General features: G+C 31.8%; 2 protein-coding genes across 2 annotated transcripts; both read right to left on the reverse strand.

The window, feature by feature from the left end:
* Positions 1-3,217: 3,217 nt before the first annotated feature.
* LOC132602379 (uncharacterized) lies at positions 3,218-4,281 on the reverse strand. The gene has a single exon (XM_060315252.1). The coding sequence runs from the start codon at positions 4,138-4,140 to the stop codon at positions 3,541-3,543; it is 600 nt and encodes a 199-aa protein (XP_060171235.1). The 5' UTR covers positions 4,141-4,281; the 3' UTR covers positions 3,218-3,540.
* A 9,852-nt stretch (positions 4,282-14,133) lies between these two features.
* Positions 14,134-15,148, reverse strand: LOC132602380 (uncharacterized). Its single transcript, XM_060315254.1, has one exon. It carries the CDS (start codon positions 15,030-15,032, stop codon positions 14,262-14,264), a length of 771 nt encoding a protein of 256 aa, XP_060171237.1. The 5' UTR covers positions 15,033-15,148; the 3' UTR covers positions 14,134-14,261.
* Between the last annotated feature and the right edge of the window lie 3,944 nt (positions 15,149-19,092).

The following is a 19,092-nucleotide window of genomic DNA, read 5'->3' on the forward strand; positions in this document are numbered from 1 at the left end:
TTAGCATATACCTTTACGGCTTTACCTATAAAGAATTTGATCCATTTGAATATGCGAGGGGAAACGACACAAACAAATAAGTTCAATCAAGATACAAAATATTCATTAACACATAAATCTCATAATATAAATCGTGACTATGCAAAGTCTATAAAAAAAATTAAAAAAAAATATAGTTTAACTTTCGGTGAAGAATTTCCCGAATGCAATGTTGAAGAATTATTTTCTTGGGTTACAACTATTGAAGCTAAAATGGATGGATGATATAGCTGCTAACATAAGGCTTAGAGAGGTGCCACATTACCTTGTTTATGACTATTTTTGTATTATATATAGATTACCCATTGGCCATCTTGATATTTTCATAAAATGAAGATGACATGAGGTTAAAACAAATTGAATAAGCAGGAAAGAGGACAAAGAAAATTACCTTCTGTAGAAAAGGAATGAAGAGAATATATATGCAAAAAAAATATAAAGATCATTGCTACGAAAATTTAATGTAAAGATAAATGCAAGAGCAATTACTCCTATCTTTTATTGGAATGTGTTACAAATAATCCCACGTTTTACTATAGGGGGAATTATAGAGGGGAAGATGAAGAAACATAGACATTCAATATGCATTAACTATCATGTTTAATTAGACAATTAAACCTTAACATTGAGGTCATGTTATTACCGCTACATGGGTTGGTTTTTATATTTATTTTTAATTTAATAGTTACTTTTGAGATTAAGAATATTAACATTACATAGAGAGAAATAAATCACTCATTTAATTTGAAGCATTCACTTACATAACACATAAATGACTTTTTGATCTTTTTAATATGACACATAATTGGAAGAAAAATAGGAAAAAGCCAAAAAAAGGAGAAAAAAGATAAATGCAAATAAAGGCCATAGAGAGATGTCACATAGGATTGTCTATGCCTAGCTTTATATTATATATAGATTCTTAACACTCTGCATTGTTGTAAGTATGTAAATGTTATATAAATATGCATTATTATGCAAGATTGTAATGGTCCATAAATTCGGATTATGGAAGGTCGTAACGGTAATAACCATTCTTGACACTCTATGAATGTTGGTGTTGTTTAAGCTGTGCGAAACTGGACCATTACAGGAAAAGGTATGATTTAGAGAGTTACTGTTGGTTTTTTGCTTTAAATATGTAGCAGATAAATTATTTTAAATTGAGGAAAAAGTTCAAAAAAAAAGGAGAAAAAAGATAAATAAGAATGATAATCATAGAGATGTGTCACATCACTTTATTCATATCTAACTTTATATTATATATAGATTTAGGTCAGATGAGAGAAAAAGATGTTGATGAGAAATCGTTTCAAGCCGGTTTTTGTCTCTGTCCCGGTTACTTTACTTCTGCCACAGGGTGGTTTTATTTCATAATCAGGCCCTTTAACCCAACTGAAATGACTTTTCATCTGTCTCAATTACACGAAGGTGTTTAAATATTGAGCACAAAATTTAAGAAAAAAATATTATTTTTCTAGAAAAATGTGACTTAAATTAAATAATATTGTAGGTTATTGTGGTTATAAGTCTCCTCATTAAGAATAAAATAAAAATTTTTAAGTTAAATTATTATTAAATATATGAATATATATATTTTTTTAAATTAATCAAAGTGTGACATAAAAGTCCCTTCGTTAAGAATAAAATGAAAAATTTAAAGTTAAATTATTATTAAATATAGGAAGATATTTTAAAAAAAAAAACTTAATCAAAGTGTGCATAAATTATGACAGAAGGAATATATGGTAACTAAGCACCTCAAATAATTTTCTCAAGATTTGAGGGAAAAAACAAATGCAATTATTGAAGGGGTCGTTATGATTTTTTATGTGTCCGCGAAAGAGGTTTTCCAAGTAGACCAACAACCCAAAAAAATAAATGGAGTTGCTTTATACGAAACACTATAAATAACTTTATTAAAAGGTAAAAAGAGAGAATGATTAAATAAAAATCTAAGAGAAGACTGTTTTGCTTTTGAAATTAGTGGAATCACATCGGTCAATTTTGCTCCATTAGTGCATTATTTTTAGTGAATCGAGGCAATCCTAAATGAAGAATACAAGTTTCTTTGTTACAATTAGGATTTATAACTATGAATATTTAACATGGGGTATGAATGTGTTGTGATTGTTAAAAATATGAACCTTTTCGAAAATCACCAAGGTTATGCACTTGTGCTGAGTTGTGCACGAAAGATGTACTCTACCTTGCTAATTTAATTACTTACTTTTGTTACTCTTTTTCTTCTAATTTGCATGACTCTATTTTCTTTTCAATAGATTCAACGAATAATATTCCTTTCGTTTTGATTTAAGTGTCTTATAGTTTAATTATGCGCGGCCTTTAATAAAATAACAGAAACTTTTAAATCTTATGAGATTATTAAAGATGTTTGTATTGTGTACTAAAATGTATTTTGAAACTTTTGGCCTTAGTTCCACGTAGAAAGTTGGATTAAAAGAGCTACCGAATATAGCAAGAGGCATTTGTTTTAATAGACTAAAAAGGAAAATAAATCACTTAAATTGAAATAGAGGAAGAAATTTCTTTCTAAATTTTGAACAATTTAACTCAAACTCTTTATTTTAGTGAGAGAATTTTTTATAGTCACAAAAACGACAAGTTGATGATCATAAATTTCTAATGTCTTATAATCACACAATTTTTTTGATATGTTTAAAATTATGAATTCGGGAAAAAACATCTTCTTTTCTTTATGAAACACGATAGAATGGAGTACCTTCTTTTATGGGGCAATTAGCAGGAATGCCCTTATTACGGGGTGGTCTTTAAGTTTTGCCCTTCAAAATGGTGTTCTTTAAAGTTTGCTCTCGGCTAGGAACCACTTGGTCACGGGTTCAAACCCCCCACTCAGACGAAAATTAAAAAAAAAATCGCAAGGCATAAATTCAGAGGGCAGAATCTACCCATTTCTGCCTTAAGGCAGAATTTGCTGCAAGTTCTGCCTTTCTTTTTATACAACTTCTATCTTGCGAAAAAAAATTAAATTTTCACGGAGCGGAGTTTCAAACCCGTGACCGAGGGTCTCTAACAAAGGGCAAACCTTAAAGATCACCCCAAATGAAGGGCAATCCGTGCAAGAAAAAGTCTTTTATGACCTTTTCTCTTTTCCTATTTCCAAGAAAAATGAATTAAGCAGGTATCAAGAAACGAATAAAGGAAAAAAGTGCAAAAGGAAATTTATTGCTTCAAAATTGTAGGACATGAGAAAACATTACAGCATAAGAGGTTTAGAAGAGCAGAGAATTACATTTCATTCAAATACTAATCATGTTATTTTCTTTTGCTGTAGATTTCCATAATACCCCCCCCCAAAAAAAAAGTCTTGAAGAGAGAACGGAAATCATATATATGTACATGCCAACAAAGCACATACACTATTCACAGCTCCCAATCTTCATACACTTATAATTAAGCTTCCCATATTTGCATGCATGAAATTACCCAAAACACGCGTATTCAAAAACTAGTTTATTATTAAGCACACGGCGACGCTTGCCACCTCAGATTTCTGTAAAACTTGGAAATAAATGCCTCAGCTGCCTCATCAACACGGCTATCTTGCTCCACATTTATAGGAAATGGTGAATCAGTAACCCTAAGTTGTCTCACCATAGGTGTCCTTCCAAACCCGGGCAAATAATTAGGGTTAGGTGACGTGGTTTCACTCTGAATCATCTCTAGCGCTTTCATCACAGCAGCATTCACCACAACAACATCATCTTCATGATTTCCCGCGAAAAAGTGATTGTTATTTTTGTTACGTTTGTTGAAGTTGAAAGAAGGGAGTTGGTAATTATTCGGGGTGTTACTGCAGCTGAATTCGTACTGGTTGTTGTGTGGAGGAGAGAATGGTAAATTCTTATCGCGGCGATTAGTCGAAGACCATTGGTGGGTCATGTGGTGGAACATGAGATTTTGTATAGCAGCTTTGCTAGCAATTTTGCCACGCTTCATAATTAAGTTGAGATCAAGCATTAGTTGTTTCCTCTTTGATATGCTTTTTCTCAGCATTAAAAATGCCACTCGTACTATGTTCCAGAATTTCTTTGCTATCACTGGCAAATTTTGTTCCATCTCTATCTCTATATATAGAATGTACTTTGTAATTTTTTGTTTTTTGATATAAGGCTAGATTCTGTGACAGATTTGGTGTTTGGAAGGATAGAGAGATAGGAGAGAAGTGTGTTGAAATGATTTGTTGGAATGATGAACGTAAAACGGATGAGTGGTATATATAGTGCGGGTTGTGTACGTAGAGGAACTTTGATGTTAAGTTAAAGTGACCAGTTGAGGCACGGTCCAAGGATATTTTCGATTTTAAATTCAATAATACTATATTGGCTCAATTATTAATAAATGAAAAGCCCAATCGGGTATAATTTATTTTAAAAAAAAATATATTGGCTCAATTATTAATCCGTGGTGGTCCAATGCAGCTTTTAGAAGAGTTGTTTTTAATTAGGTCATTGTCATTAATCAATTTTGTAAATTTGCCTCACCTTTGAGTCGGGGATTAAGTTTTGGACCAGTTCCAACTAGAAAGATTTCTACTCCTAGCTTTTAAGGAGGAAATGAATGAACATAACCCTTTAAAGAGTTTAAACAAATTGTCCCGTTCAATAATTTAAGTCATGTTCATCTTTATTAAGGTCTAGTAATTGGTAATCTCTATTTCACATTATGTGACATAATTCGGAGTACAAAGGTTAAATTACTTAATTTCCAGCGTGAATTGGTACATGTAATTTTTTATTTTTTTTTATAAAAAATACTATAAGTTATAATGATTAAAAAGAAGACTATTTAAAAATTTGAGATTAAAGAGAAGTTCATTTGATTTTGAAGTAATATATCACATAAAGTTTGAAATAGGTTTCCACCATATTATACTTGACAGGCTCCTTTGGGAGCATCGAGGACTTTTTCAAAGATCCGGAGCCAAGCCTGCGCCTGGGTGCAAGTCAACATATTAGAATATCAGATGTGGCATTCCCTAAGTGAGAAAGTACTAAGAGATACTCCTAGTTTTTCTTTCATACAATTATATTTTCTTTAGCAGGAGTTCTATATGTTTAATCTATTGTCAGGTCAGATCGAATTATTAATTGTATAACTAAAACTTAAATACTGTATATTGATGGATTGCGAAATACCATAAGATGTAAACATTTTAAATCTGAAAAGTTTAGACAATAATATAGTCAAACATAATTAACTGTATTGGAAAAATCTGTAGACACCAATTGGACGTATTGAGTGACGACACGTGGCAACAGTGACAATTCAAATTCGAGTTAGCAAGTAAAGAGGCTCCGGGGACATCTTGCATGGCCTCAGAGAAGTAGCGTGATATCTCATCTCCGGAGACAGAGATCATAGAGGGTCCGGAGAATCATTCTAATACGTACACCGGTCACACGAAGTGAAAGTTCAACATACAACTGTTGCAAGAAGATTCCGAGACTTCCTAGGCTCTTAAATGAGCGATATTGCTCTTCATTATCATAGCATTAATATTACTAGAGGCGGAGTCAGGATTTGAAGCTTGTGGGTTCGAGATTTTAATTCGTTTAAGTTACTGGACTCTAAAGTAACAATTTATACATATTCAATAAATTTTCAAGACAAATATAGAATTTGAACCAAAGTTACTGGGTTCAGCCGAACCCGCAAATCATATGCTGGTTCCGCCCCTGAATATTACGTAGGTAATAAAGAGGGCACGATTCATGGGTCATGCACCTCATGAGCTCTAGTATAAATAGGACTTCTCATTTCATTGTAAGGACAGCTGAAAAATAATAGCAAACAAGCATTCTTAATTAAGCAATTTCTTTATACTTATTCTTGATTTACCTAAACGTAGCTTTGGCAATCAGTCCACCCGAAGACTCTAGCTCACCACTTCGCCGGGGCTCAAGCTACTTACTTTGAATATCATTAGTTTTCTTTACCATTATCTTCCTTGTTCTTGTATACTATTTTATTATTCTGGTCATATTAGTCCCCGTGTTCATAACCACGTATACAAATTTAACTGTACTATTTTACGGGTAAACATTAACATTTGAACCAAAATGTCTCAAAAGGTAAAAGATGTACTAGAAACGTTTAAAGTTAGAATGTCTTTCCTGCTAAATTTAACTTTGCAGTCAAACTTCTGTACTGTATGACTCTCAAATTCAAGAATGCTCCATGAAATGGAGTAATTGTTAGGGGCGGCCCGTTTGGCCATCAAAATTTCACTTTTTTTTTTAAAACGTTTTCACTTTATTTGAAAATCAATATTTGGTCATGAAAATTCCAAATATAACTTCAAGTTGTATATTCCAAATATAACTTTAAGTTATATTTGGAATTTGAAAAACATAAAAAAACTTGTTTTCACTTTTAATACATTCAAACAACCAAATATTCTTTGCAAAAATTATAACCAAACACAACTTCATCTTCAATTCCAACTCCAACTCCAAAATACCAAATAAAGTGAAAATATTTTGATTTTCACGGCCAAACGCCTACTTAAACTACACGTATGAAGTGGTGTACTCAAATTTTTTATTAAAAATATAAATAAATAAGTATTTCAGGAAGTCAAAAGCATTCAATAGTATCTACTATGTGTATATAAATAATAATTTTGACCTTGTATATTATAGTAATATCATTTTTCGTCTATCGAATGAATACTCGCCCGCCCCTTCCAGCCTGCACATAGTAGAGTACAAATTTAGGTCTGGCTTCTAGATACGGCCCTTTTATACATTCCTGTAGAGGATATTTCCCAAAGTTTGATATTATAATCCTTTATATATATATATATATATTTCCAAAAGGGTAGCCAAGAAAAAGAATGCTTATAGAATACAATTGTATTTTATTTGGATGCACTTGTAATTTTTCTGCAGCTTCTGGATATCTCAAGTGTCATTTAGTTTTCAAAATTCAAGGGGTAGTGTTGGAAAAAAGTTTACTTAGCAAGGGAGGTTTTCCCTAATTTACATCTGTCCATTTCCATCAAATGAGTGCATGAAAACCGTTGGGCTAACAAAAGAATCCTCGATTTTGTAGAAAGTAAACTGTCGGCGTACCAACAATAAGGACACAATCATGAGAAGCGTACTATTTCTTTCTTTCCCTTCATTAAGTTTACATTTTATGCATCACAGAATGTCTAAAGTATACAGTTAAATCACTTACTTAATTACGACTAAAGTTTGGTACTAAATATTACTCCCGATGATAATTTGACAAAATAAAATTAATCTATGATAGGCGTTTAGACATTCGATCTCATCTGAGATGAAATCTCAAATCATTTAAAAAGGCATAATTTAGGATTTCAAATTTTTAAATGTCAAATTTGCCCGATAAGTTTATATTTTGTAAAAAAAGACTCATAAGTTAGTAAACATATTCACCAATCATGTTTACCAACCATTTATATCAAATATTAAAAGATATACAAGTTGGTAGTATATTTGTAACAAATTTAGTATTACCGACCATGTGGGAGGATTATATTAAAGAATAGTTACACTCCAACTCATATTCAATTTTTCATTTTATTGAGCTAAAGTTTGATCAATTGATGTAATATTTTTTATAAAGGCCTTCTAGTAGCTTATTAATTTTGTTATGAACTATGACTTGCTAATTTAGTAGGATTATATAAGAATTAAGAAAGTTTTGATAGTTTTCACAACTTGTAGCGGTTGATTTCATGTCAATAAGAAAAAATGCAACTTAAAAAATTGTATGTCCAAACCTAATTTCATCACATGATTTTAAATTAGGATTTCAAATCATGTCCAAACGGTCCCTTAGACGCATGAATTGGGCCAGGAAGGACTCAACCCACCCCATTAAAGTCGAGCCCTAATGTGACGTGACTACCTTAATGGGTCGGGTTGAGGGCGGATCTTTTTGAGAGAAAAGGAAGTCCGACACATTCCAGTTTTTTGCGCGGATTGCCCTTCTTTTGGGGTGGTCTTTAAATTTTGCCCTTCAAATTTGTGGTCTTTAAATTTTGCCCCTCATATTTGTGGTCTTTAAGTTTTGCCCTTTGCTTGGAAAGGTGGGCGAATACATGAAGTCCTAGGTTCGAACCCCCGCTCAAGCATAAAATAAAAAAATAATTTCGCCAGGCAGGACTGGGGGAGTGTATGCCGGATCCAGCATATAATCTTTAAGGCAAAGCTAAAGTTATGTCGGATCCGGCATAACTAAAAGTCTGCCCCATAAGGCAGAATTTTTCTTAAGACATAGTTTAGTTATGCCTTATGAGGCATAATTTTAGTAAAGGCATAACAAAATTATGCCCCATAAGGTAAGAACTTTTCTTAAGGCATAGACTTTACCTTATAAGGCAAAGTTTAAGTTATGCCTTAAGGAAAAGTTTCGCCTTATGGGCATATTTTTAGTTATGTCTTTGGGGCACACTTTTTAGTTAAGGCATAACTAAAAGTTTACCTTGAAAAGTAATATATATATATATATATATATATATATATATATATATATATATATATATATATATATATATATATATATATATATATATATATGCTTCAAGGCAAAGTTTGCCGGAGGGGGCAGACTTTTAGTTAAGCACAACTAAAAGTCTGCCCCCTCCGGTAGACTTCAAGTTAAACACAACTAAAAGTCTGCCCCCTCCGGCAGACTTCTAGTTAAACACAACTAAAAGTCTGCCGGAGGGGGCATAGCAAAATTTAAACTTTGCCTTATAAGGCAAACTTTTAATTATGCCTTATAAGACAAACCTTTAGTTATGCCTTAAGAAAAACTTACGCCTTATGGGGCATACTTTTAGTTATGTTTTATGGGGCACACTTTTAGTTAAGGCATTACTAAAAGTTTACCTTGAAAAGTTAAAAAAAAAAAACGTATATATGCTTCAAGGCAAAGTCTGCCCCCTCCGGCAGACTTTTAGTTAAACATGACTAAAAGTCTGCCGGAGGGGGCATAGCGAAATTTAAACTCTGCCTTGCAATTTGTTTTTAAAATTTTGACTGAGCGGGGGTTCGAACCCGGAACCTATGGATTTTAGCCAAAGGGCAAAATTTAAAGACCACAAATATGAGGGGCAAAATTTAAATACCACCCAAAAGAAGGGCAATTCGCATCCCTTACCTGTTCAGGATGTTAGGTCTGGTTGGGCAGGGTCATTTTTTTAAAAAACATATGAAGCTTTGTTACTAAAATTAATACTCACATCAATATGCAGGTATTTTGCATAAAACTTTATATAACGAAATTTTTTAAAAATTTGAACCAATTGGGGGAAATGTAAATTGAATAGAAAAATAATTGTTTCTCTCGGAAAAAAATTAAAATTAAAAGAATAGCATAAATAGGACAAATAAGCACAAAGTTATAGCTGTTTAAAATTTCAACTATTTACAACTAACTTTTCTCTATTGCGAGTTTGCCTTTTTGTCTTATTGGCTTGTGAGTTGAGTTAGATTCGGCTACTAAAATGCTTGCTAAATGTAATTTTGTTAAAATAATTAGCTGACAACCGGGCCGGACATTTTTTTAATTAGTATTAAAATACTAAATCTCCCAGAAAATCTAACTCAAAATCTTAAGACAACAAAAAAATGGTCATACAGTAATTATACACATCCTTACACAAACAATAAGAAACAAATATATTTTCCCATAATTTTCACAAATTTAATTTACTTGGTTGTTTGGAGGATGGAGCAAACATTTTTTTTAGACTTTGGTTCCTTTCAACTTGACCCCAACTCTATGGTTGGAATTCGGGGAAGTCTGAAAGTACGTATAGGATTCTGCTTTCGGCTCAATTTGTACTTTGACTAGTGTACACTACTTCGATTCTGTAGTTTATATTTGCAGCAATTTGAAATGTTAAAGAACTCGAGAAGAAGCTTTTTGAACAATTTGGCATAATTTTAGGTTGACGTAACTTTTTTCCAACTTCCTCTGTGGTTTCCTCCTATCTACCAAACGCATGCGGTTGTTTTTGTAACAACAGCAAAAGGTAGTTCCATGGCATGTGTTCAATATTTATATTGTGTATTACAACTTGAATTGAAGAGTTTCACTTTCTCCCTTACTTTTAATTTATTTGCACTTTTTGAACCTCAGAAAAAACTTTTGAAGCTTTTCAAAGATATAAGTAGCTAAAAAGGGTAGCCATTGTTTAGGCCATATTGTTTGGGTTGATTGTTTAAGTTACCTGATTCAACGTACTATGCATTTGTACTCACGTTTTGAATGGCTTTCGAAAAGGAAGGCCACTTTGAAGAAGCTGTTTTAAACAAACCAGCTATGTTTTAGATATTTGTAACTTTTTTCTCAAGCGGTATGTATCGAAATGCTTTCAAACGCGCCCATTGAAAGTAATATAAAAAGCTATTAGAGCAATAATTCTTTTGTCACAAATAATAATTACTACAGTAGTAAGTAGTCGTGTATATATATATATACATATATTAAATGTAATAGTAATTATTAGAGTAATTAATAATTATGAAATGTAATTTCTTACCACTTCTTAATTTTATTACTACTATTGTTTTTTTTTTGTTTTGATTATCTTTACTATTTTTGTTCAATACTTTTCTTTTCTGCCATATTAACATCATAGTCTTTTACTTTTATATTTCTTAAACTTATTCCAAAAAACACTTTTCTTGAGCCGAGGGTCTATCGAAAACAATCTTTCTACCCCGTAAAAGTAGTGGTAAGGTCTGTGTACACCCCACCCTTCTCAGACTCCACTTGTGAGATCACACTGAGTATGTTATTGTTGTTGATCAAACGTAACTTGAGTTGATCTATGATGATATGAAATGTAATTAAATTTGACTTTAAAATTTTAAGGGCTTAATACATAGAAGCAGAAACTTTTCTTAACTTCGCTTAATTTGCAACTTGCACGCTTACATTACACTGAGTTTCCATTATACCCTTGAAGGCTTGAACTACAATTTTAAGTGTTCGTTAATTATAGCACTGGACCAAATTTTGGTATGATGGTGTTACTCTTCACGTCGCTAAACACAATAATTTTTAACATATGATTTTTTTTTTAAATAATTATTTTCCCCCAAAGTCATGTGTTATGAATCAAGTTGACTACACAAGGGCCTATGAGCTAGAAGTGGTAATAGAACTTATCCAGTTGAGATTATTGTGCCGATTAAAATATTAGGGACTTTTATTTAGGATAGATGCCCAATTTGTTATTGGTTAAAAAGAATCAAGGGTTAGATAGAGTGTTCATGCGTATGAAGAAAATGTTTGTTCCTCTTATACCTTTTTTCAGAATCTATGTTTGTTCCTTTTGTACCTTTTCTCAGAATCTAACTTTTCATTCCCATTCTTATCTCTATCCTTAGTTACTTGATTTCAGTAATTTCCATTGTAATTCTATAGTTTGAGTGTTGTAGTTATAATTTGGCTATCTATATATATATTTATGTTTATGTTGAGAATTCTGATTTGTTTATGTTTCAGACCACTTTTTTTGTCAAACGTGTCTGGACTTTGGTCGTAACTCTGTTTTTTCTTGCGTCCTAGTCCTTCTTCAATTACGTTGAAACCTTAATATAAAGGGATTCCCCAGTATAACCATGTAGTAATAATCAGTTTTTGAAACAGATTACCAGTTGGAAGGTTATTTTTCACATTTTCTTTGCTCCAATGCACTAATAATAATCAGTTTTTGAAACAGATTACCAGTTGGAAGGTTATTTTTCACATTTTCTTTGCTCCAATGCACTAATAAGAAATTGAAACCACTCTAATAGACAAAAAAAATCTTTGTTCAGAGGTATAATGAAAGTCTCACATAGCTTAAGTGTGCAAATTGACAATTGTGCTACGTTTAAAAGAGTATATCTATACTAGTGTCGTTTGGCCCGCTCAAGCTTCAAAATTTAAATTTGCAATTCTTTTTTATATTTTTAATGTTTTTTTTTCCAACTCTTGCTTTTTGTGTTGTTTTTGTATCATCATATCAATTGTAAAGTTAGGTTACAATTTTTCAATGTTTCTAAGATATTTAATTATATAAAAAAATTGTAAGTTAAAAAACAACATTTTTTAGAATATATTTAGACTTCCTTTTTATTTTCATACAAATTAATGCATGCATCAAAGCTTTTCTCCCTTTTATTTAACTTACTGATACAAATTGAGTTTTACCTTACGTTAGATTTCAACTTAATTTTTTTCATTACACTTATATTGGCTAACCCATTTTTTGGAAGAAAAAAATAATTACGATATTCAAGTAATATAAAAAAATATTTAATGGCACAAATTGTTGTATAATGACATCAATGAAGTTAACTTATAAATAAAGATGGCATTTAAAATTAAATAATTAAAAGTCTTGATACAACGAAATACTTTAGATGTTTCTTCATATTAAACCATACAAAAAGGAACTGGAAAATTAATGAAATTATTTATTTATCTTACTTTAATCTTTCCTTTTCTTTAAAAATATTGTAGTTTGTTTTTCTTAATGAACTGTTATAATTTCTTAAACTTGTATGTAGTTTTAGTGTTTCATGTTTATCTAACTATTTCTCCTTAATTATATAAAACATTGAGTATCTCATCTTTTGTAAAACATTTCAATATAAAAAAAATGTGAAAATGATTACTCTCGTTTTCAATTATTATTAGTTATTAGTATTATTATTATTACTATTATTATTTGGAGAGCTACAATATTTTTTTAATTACTTTTTTCAAACAATTTTAGTTATATATGAAAAATAATTTTAAATTAATAATTAAGCGTGTATTAAGGTATATAACTTTTTTACTTGTCCGTAATAAATTTTATACAAAAACAATTGAAACAAATTTAATCATTTCCACATAAAAGAAAGACAATAAACTTTTGGATCATTTTTTAATTTGGTTGAATTAATAATATTTTGTGGTGTCACTATCACCCTTCCACATCATCCCTCCTAGAATTTAATTAGCCCACATAATTATTCAAATTTACCAAAATAGGTGAGAGCTTACAAGGTAATTAAACCTTTAATTAGGGATAAAATGGACAAAGAATTTCATGTGAGGACTACAAAATTTTGAGATCCTCCCTTATATATAATAGTAATATGTTATAAGCCAATTACTAATAACGTTAGTATATCAGTTTATGATTAATTCTTTATGACGTAAAAGTCATATTTTGATGGAAATTGCTGAGAGAAGAAACAACGATTTGGATCCAGTTGTAGTGAATCGGGCATTCTTCTTGAGCACCCTCCAACTTGAGGAACACGTTGACCAGTTGAATTTTGACTATTCATTTTGACTTTTAACGTAACTTAAATAGCGTTCTCTGTTGTATTATATTATGGATTATTTTAGTTGATAGTTTTACTTTATGGGTAATCATGTCTATATGTTTATATTGAAATCAAAAGGAGAGATGGCATGATTAAGTTTTATTTTTATAAAATATCCATTTTTCTAGTCTTCCGAGCCCCAAACGCTCTGTTTTTTCTCTAGACTCAGAAGCGAAGCTAGAATTTAAAACTTGTGGCTTCGGATTCTAATTCTTTAAAGTTACTAGTATCTAAATTAATAATTCGTACATAATTGACAAAAATATATAAATATTTGATTCAGACCAAACCTACTGAATTCGACCGAACCCACACCCAGCTAGCTCCGCCCCTGTCTCTAGTTGCATGGAGTTGTGTCCTATGATCTATCTTTTTGTTTGGAACAGTTTATCCAAGAATTGGAAAAAAAAAAAAATCTGAGAAGAGGTACGCAGTGGGATGCAGCCTTTGTGCCACGGACTCAACTGAATTTAATATTTTCATAATATAAAGTTTAACTATATATATATATATATAAATACATATATAGACACACATCACTACAATTTGAACAAGTATTGAATCATAATTTGAAAAGTTCAATGGGTTCAATGCTAAAAACCCTGTAGGCAAAATCCATGAAGTTATAAATTCTGAATCTGCGACGTCGAACCTAACAATAACATTGAGAACATACGCTAAATATTCACTGCTTCCAAGCTTCAAAAGTTTTGTAGTACTATTAACTTTTTCTTGTTTATAGTACAGGATACAACACGCAAAAGCAAGAGTTCTAATAGGATTGCTTTGCAAACTTGAAAAAAAATACATGCATATTCATGTACATTAAGCAGTAGAAAGCGAAGATTGACGCCTCAAATTTCTGTAGAACTTTGAGATAAACTCATCAGCTGCCTCATCCACATGGTTTTCCAATGTTTCCACCTCATCTCTTACCGGAAAAGGCGAATCAGTAACCCTCAGCTGCTTCCCGAACCCACGCAAATAATTATCAGGCGACGAGCGTAGGCTGTCTGCTTCACACCTCTTGGGGCGTGGCCCTTCCTCAGACAAGGCTAACACGGGATATTGCTTTGTGCACTGGACTGCACTTTTTGACTCCGTTTCAGCCTTAATCATCTCTTGCAAATAATTATTAGACGACGAGGGCAGCCTATCTACATTACACCCCTTGGGTTGCTGCCATTCCTCAGACTCTGCTGGCGCAGAATGCTTTGTGCATTCAACTTCCTTTTTTGACGCTGTTTCAGCCTTAATCATCTCCAATGCTTTCATTACAGCAGCATTCATCATAGTAACATCCTCTTCGGTGTGCTTGTTCAAATTCGGGGTGCTACTGCAGCTAAACTCGTATTCATCCTCTCGAGGAGAGAATGGTAAATTACTGTCGTTCTGCGAGCGGCGGTTATGGATGAGGTTGAAGTGGAACATGAGATTTTGGACAGCAGATTTGTAGCTACTAATCTTGCTACGTTTCATCATTAATTTGATATCAAGCATTAGCTTTTGCTTTGATACGCCTTTTCTCAACATGCACAAAGCTACTCGTACTATCTTCCAAAACTTCTTTGCAACCACTGGCAAATTTTGTTCCATCTTTTTCTATATAAGATTGAAAATTGCCAACTTGTTTGTTCTGTTTTTCTTGTGTTCTTGTTGCTAAGTGGTAAGGCTAGAGATGTGTTGTATGTGATTTGTGTGAATGAAGAATGTAGAAGCACATGAGTGGTATTTATAGCGGACCAGTTTAACGTTACTAAGTTAAAGTGAGCAGTTGAAGAAAGGATACATTGATATTTCGAATAAAAATCGAATAGTTTATCGACTCAATTATTAGCGGTGGAGCCGTGGAAGTGGTGATTTGTGCAATCCAGCTTTAGGTCACTGTCACTCCCAAATTTTGTGATTTTCCTCTATTTCACATGAAAATCAATTTTAATTTGGTAACGTCCCAATTAAACGCCTTTTTCTTTACTGCTCCCCATTCAACAATTTTCCTCTTGATCCTCTTTAATACTTCAAAATTCAAACCATATGAACTCTAATAAAAGTCATATCTCTAGCTTAATTTTCAAATAATTGATACCAGAATATGCATATTTCTCTCATCCGGATTAATATCTATCACATGTACTTAGCGGGAGCTATAATAATAATCAATTTTTCAGGTTAAGATCGACAGTTGATTAAGTTATCTGTACTTAGATAGCACGACACAAATAATCACATAATGGACATTTTCTTAATAATATGAAAAGATTTAATAGTACTTCTAAAGATAATTAATGTTTCAGGAATATAGTAGAAATATGCATATTGTAAAATTTGAACTTTTTTTTCTGCTAAAATTGCACTAAGGTCCTTTGCAGTTATCTAGTAGTTAGTCTTGTGGTGAGTTGTAAGCACTTCTTTCATCCTTAACGTGATATTTTGGTTCGAGTCCTAAAAATAAAGTTGCATTTAATAGAAAATATTTTACTTCCAAAATAAAATTTTCCAATGCGAATTTGAATTTGTCGGGACTCAAAATAAATACCGAACGAACGTCAAATGAGAAAAAAAAAAAAAAAAAAAAGAGAGATCAACTAATCTCAACTTTCAAGATTACTCCATGAAATGATAATTATTCTTAATTATTACTCCATGAAATGATAATTATTCTTAATTAAGTCACTCGTTCAATAATGCTATACCTTTTGTAGATATTTGATGTCGTGACTCTTAAGATAAATTTATAAACAACAAAAGGGAAGCAATAAAATAAAATAACAAAATTTTACTTTAGTGCAACTTTTTGTTTGGGTACACTTGTCTTGTCTCTGCTTCTAGGTGGGTTTGAAGGGTGTCTTGTATAGCTCCAAAACCCTAGCAGTTGTTTGATAAGAAGTTTACTTAACAAGGTAGGTTTCCATGACACGTGTCCTTCCCGTCAAAGAAAAGAATGAAAAAGAAACCAACACAATCATGAGAACCAACTCCTTTTTCTTTTTCTTTATTTATTCTCTTTCTACAGTTACCCCATAATTTTACTGAGGCCCCATAGGCCATATCCAAAGAGTATAGCTCACGATTATTCACTGGCATATTCTAGTTCTTTAAAACTTTTTTGATTTATTTTCTTTTTTACAAATAAATTCAAAAACTTTCTGATAATTTTCTAGAGGCTTTTACGCCTTGTAATCTTGTATAGGAGTAGTAACTTTGAACACTACGTAAGTGTAACATTAGGTGATTATGTATGTCTTTTTAATTTATTCTTAAAAAGAGATAAAAGGAAATGTAGTGAGACGGATATCTCATTATACTTGATATATCAGATGAACTCTATTTTATATAACGATCTACAATATTAATCATAATTCTTCTGCTAATTGTTGTCCTCAATAACATATGTTCCAAAGTAAAGGTCCCGAACCAACTAGTCTTTGGTTGCTTAGTTAGCTTGATAGCACCACTAGTTATTGGTGAAGGCAGTCCTCACAATATGGTTGTCAAGTGGTTCAGTCGGCCAGGAACCGGACCAGAACGAAAGAGAAGAACTTGAACGGTTTGCCCTTCAAAGGGGCTGATCTCTACTTTTGCCGTACAAATGGTACTAGTCTTTAATTTTTGCCCTCCAAGTGAACTTATGCTTAGCGGGGCATGAATTTTCTTTAGGACACGGGATATAACTTATGAGATATTATTATGTGAAAATATACATTTATGCCCTGCTAAAAAGTTATTTGCTTTGAGCGCAAAAATTAAAGACCAACACAAAATAGAGACAAAAGTACAAATGACCCGGAGAGTAGCGGGCTGGGCCGGACTGGGCTAGAATTAGGGCTTGGATAGGGGCGAATCAACAGGTAGGGGCCGTAGGACCGATCCAAGCCCCTTAATCAACCGGCCCGAAACCGCTCAAGATTTTTTATTTATTAAATAGGGACACTTACGGAAATGACTATAATTTAGTCCTCATTAACGAGTCGTAGCAACACGTTTGGTAATTACCACTAGTGGCTTGTTTGTAGCACCAATCGCATGTATCCTTGTATTTGAATACATTTTCCCTTGTATCAAATAGCGTGTACCCGATTGTATTTGAATACATTGTTCAGCGATATACAAATGTATATAAATGATGCGAACAAAATATAAAATAATTCAAATACATATGTATATAAATGAAACAAACAACACATAAAATCAGTCAGAACATGTTTTCAGCTATATACATATGTATATAAATGCACAACATATGTATTCAGCCATTACAGTACGTTGCCAAAACAAGAATTCAAATACAATTGAATATAACTCATTCAAAGCAAATATACATTCATAGACATATATTTTTTTTGATGTATTTGACAGTATCAGAATTTGATACCATTGAATTATGTGAAATTATAAACACAAAAAATCACTACAATATAGCTATCTTACTCAATATACATAGTGTATAAAAAACTACAGCATTTCTACTATATAGAAATGGGAGTGGGGTTGGACAAAAGCAGCAATATCACATTATACAAAAAGCTATCTCAACTGTACTTAAAAGTTAGGCCCTTTTAATGAATATCTTTGCTTTCTACTATGAACACGTGTATAACACCACTGTTTTAGCAAGCCACGCGTACTCTTCATTCCCCCAAATGGACCGAGCTGCTTTCTCTTTGTGTCCCTTTGCTTCTCTAGAGCATTATGCTAGCTATATAAATTATACACTTTAATCAATCATTTTTTATCCAACATGAACATATATTATAATACTGAATATTTATTCTCTTTTCATGTATAAATGTATGTACTTTAATTTTAATTCTCCGACACATTTATTTTCTTTGAGCACTTTTACTTGTTCACTTTTGAATTTTTAAGTTCTTTAAGAATTAATAAATGAAGTACTCTCCCGTCTCATATTACTTGCCACTTTCCCTTTTGCACGCCCCTTAAGAAATCATAAATAAAAGATATATTTTACTATCTTACTCATATCTCTCTCAAATAAATACATTTTGATAAAAAATTGACTATATTTAAGAATATTTATTATTAAGGGTAAGATGGAAAAGATTTAATTAATTTTATCTTGGTTTTATAAACGAACAAGTAATTTGGACATATATTTTTAGTAATGTGGCCAAGTAATATGGGACGGAGAGGGTAAGGTGGGAAATATTTAATTAATTTTATCTTGATTTTATAAAAGAACAAGTAATTTGGACATATATTTTTAGTAATGTGGCCAAGTAATATGGGACGGAGGGAGTACTTCATTTATTAATTTTTAAAGAATTCGAAAAGTCCAAAGTGAACAAGTAAAAGTGCATGGAAGAAATAAATATGTGTCGGAGAATTAAAATTGAAGTGCATACGTGTATACATGAGAAGAGAATAAATATTCAGTATTATGACATATGTCCACGTGGGATAAAAAAGTAGTTTAGTAATGTGGCCAATTAATATATGAAGTATATATTTTATCATAATATCCATATTTATTGGTATTAAGTCTCAATAGCCTTGAAAAATGATTTGAAAATGAGTAATTGATGTGACGGGTAAAATTAATAACAAGAAAAAAAAATCTTTCTATCGATATGTTAACATGGATAAGTAAAAGTGAATGGAGGGAGTGACTTTTATCCCCATTTTCCTTCTTTGTCAA

Source organism: Lycium barbarum, chromosome 7 (genome assembly GCF_019175385.1).
Source record: "Lycium barbarum isolate Lr01 chromosome 7, ASM1917538v2, whole genome shotgun sequence".
NCBI classification, from domain to species: domain Eukaryota; kingdom Viridiplantae; phylum Streptophyta; class Magnoliopsida; order Solanales; family Solanaceae; genus Lycium; species Lycium barbarum.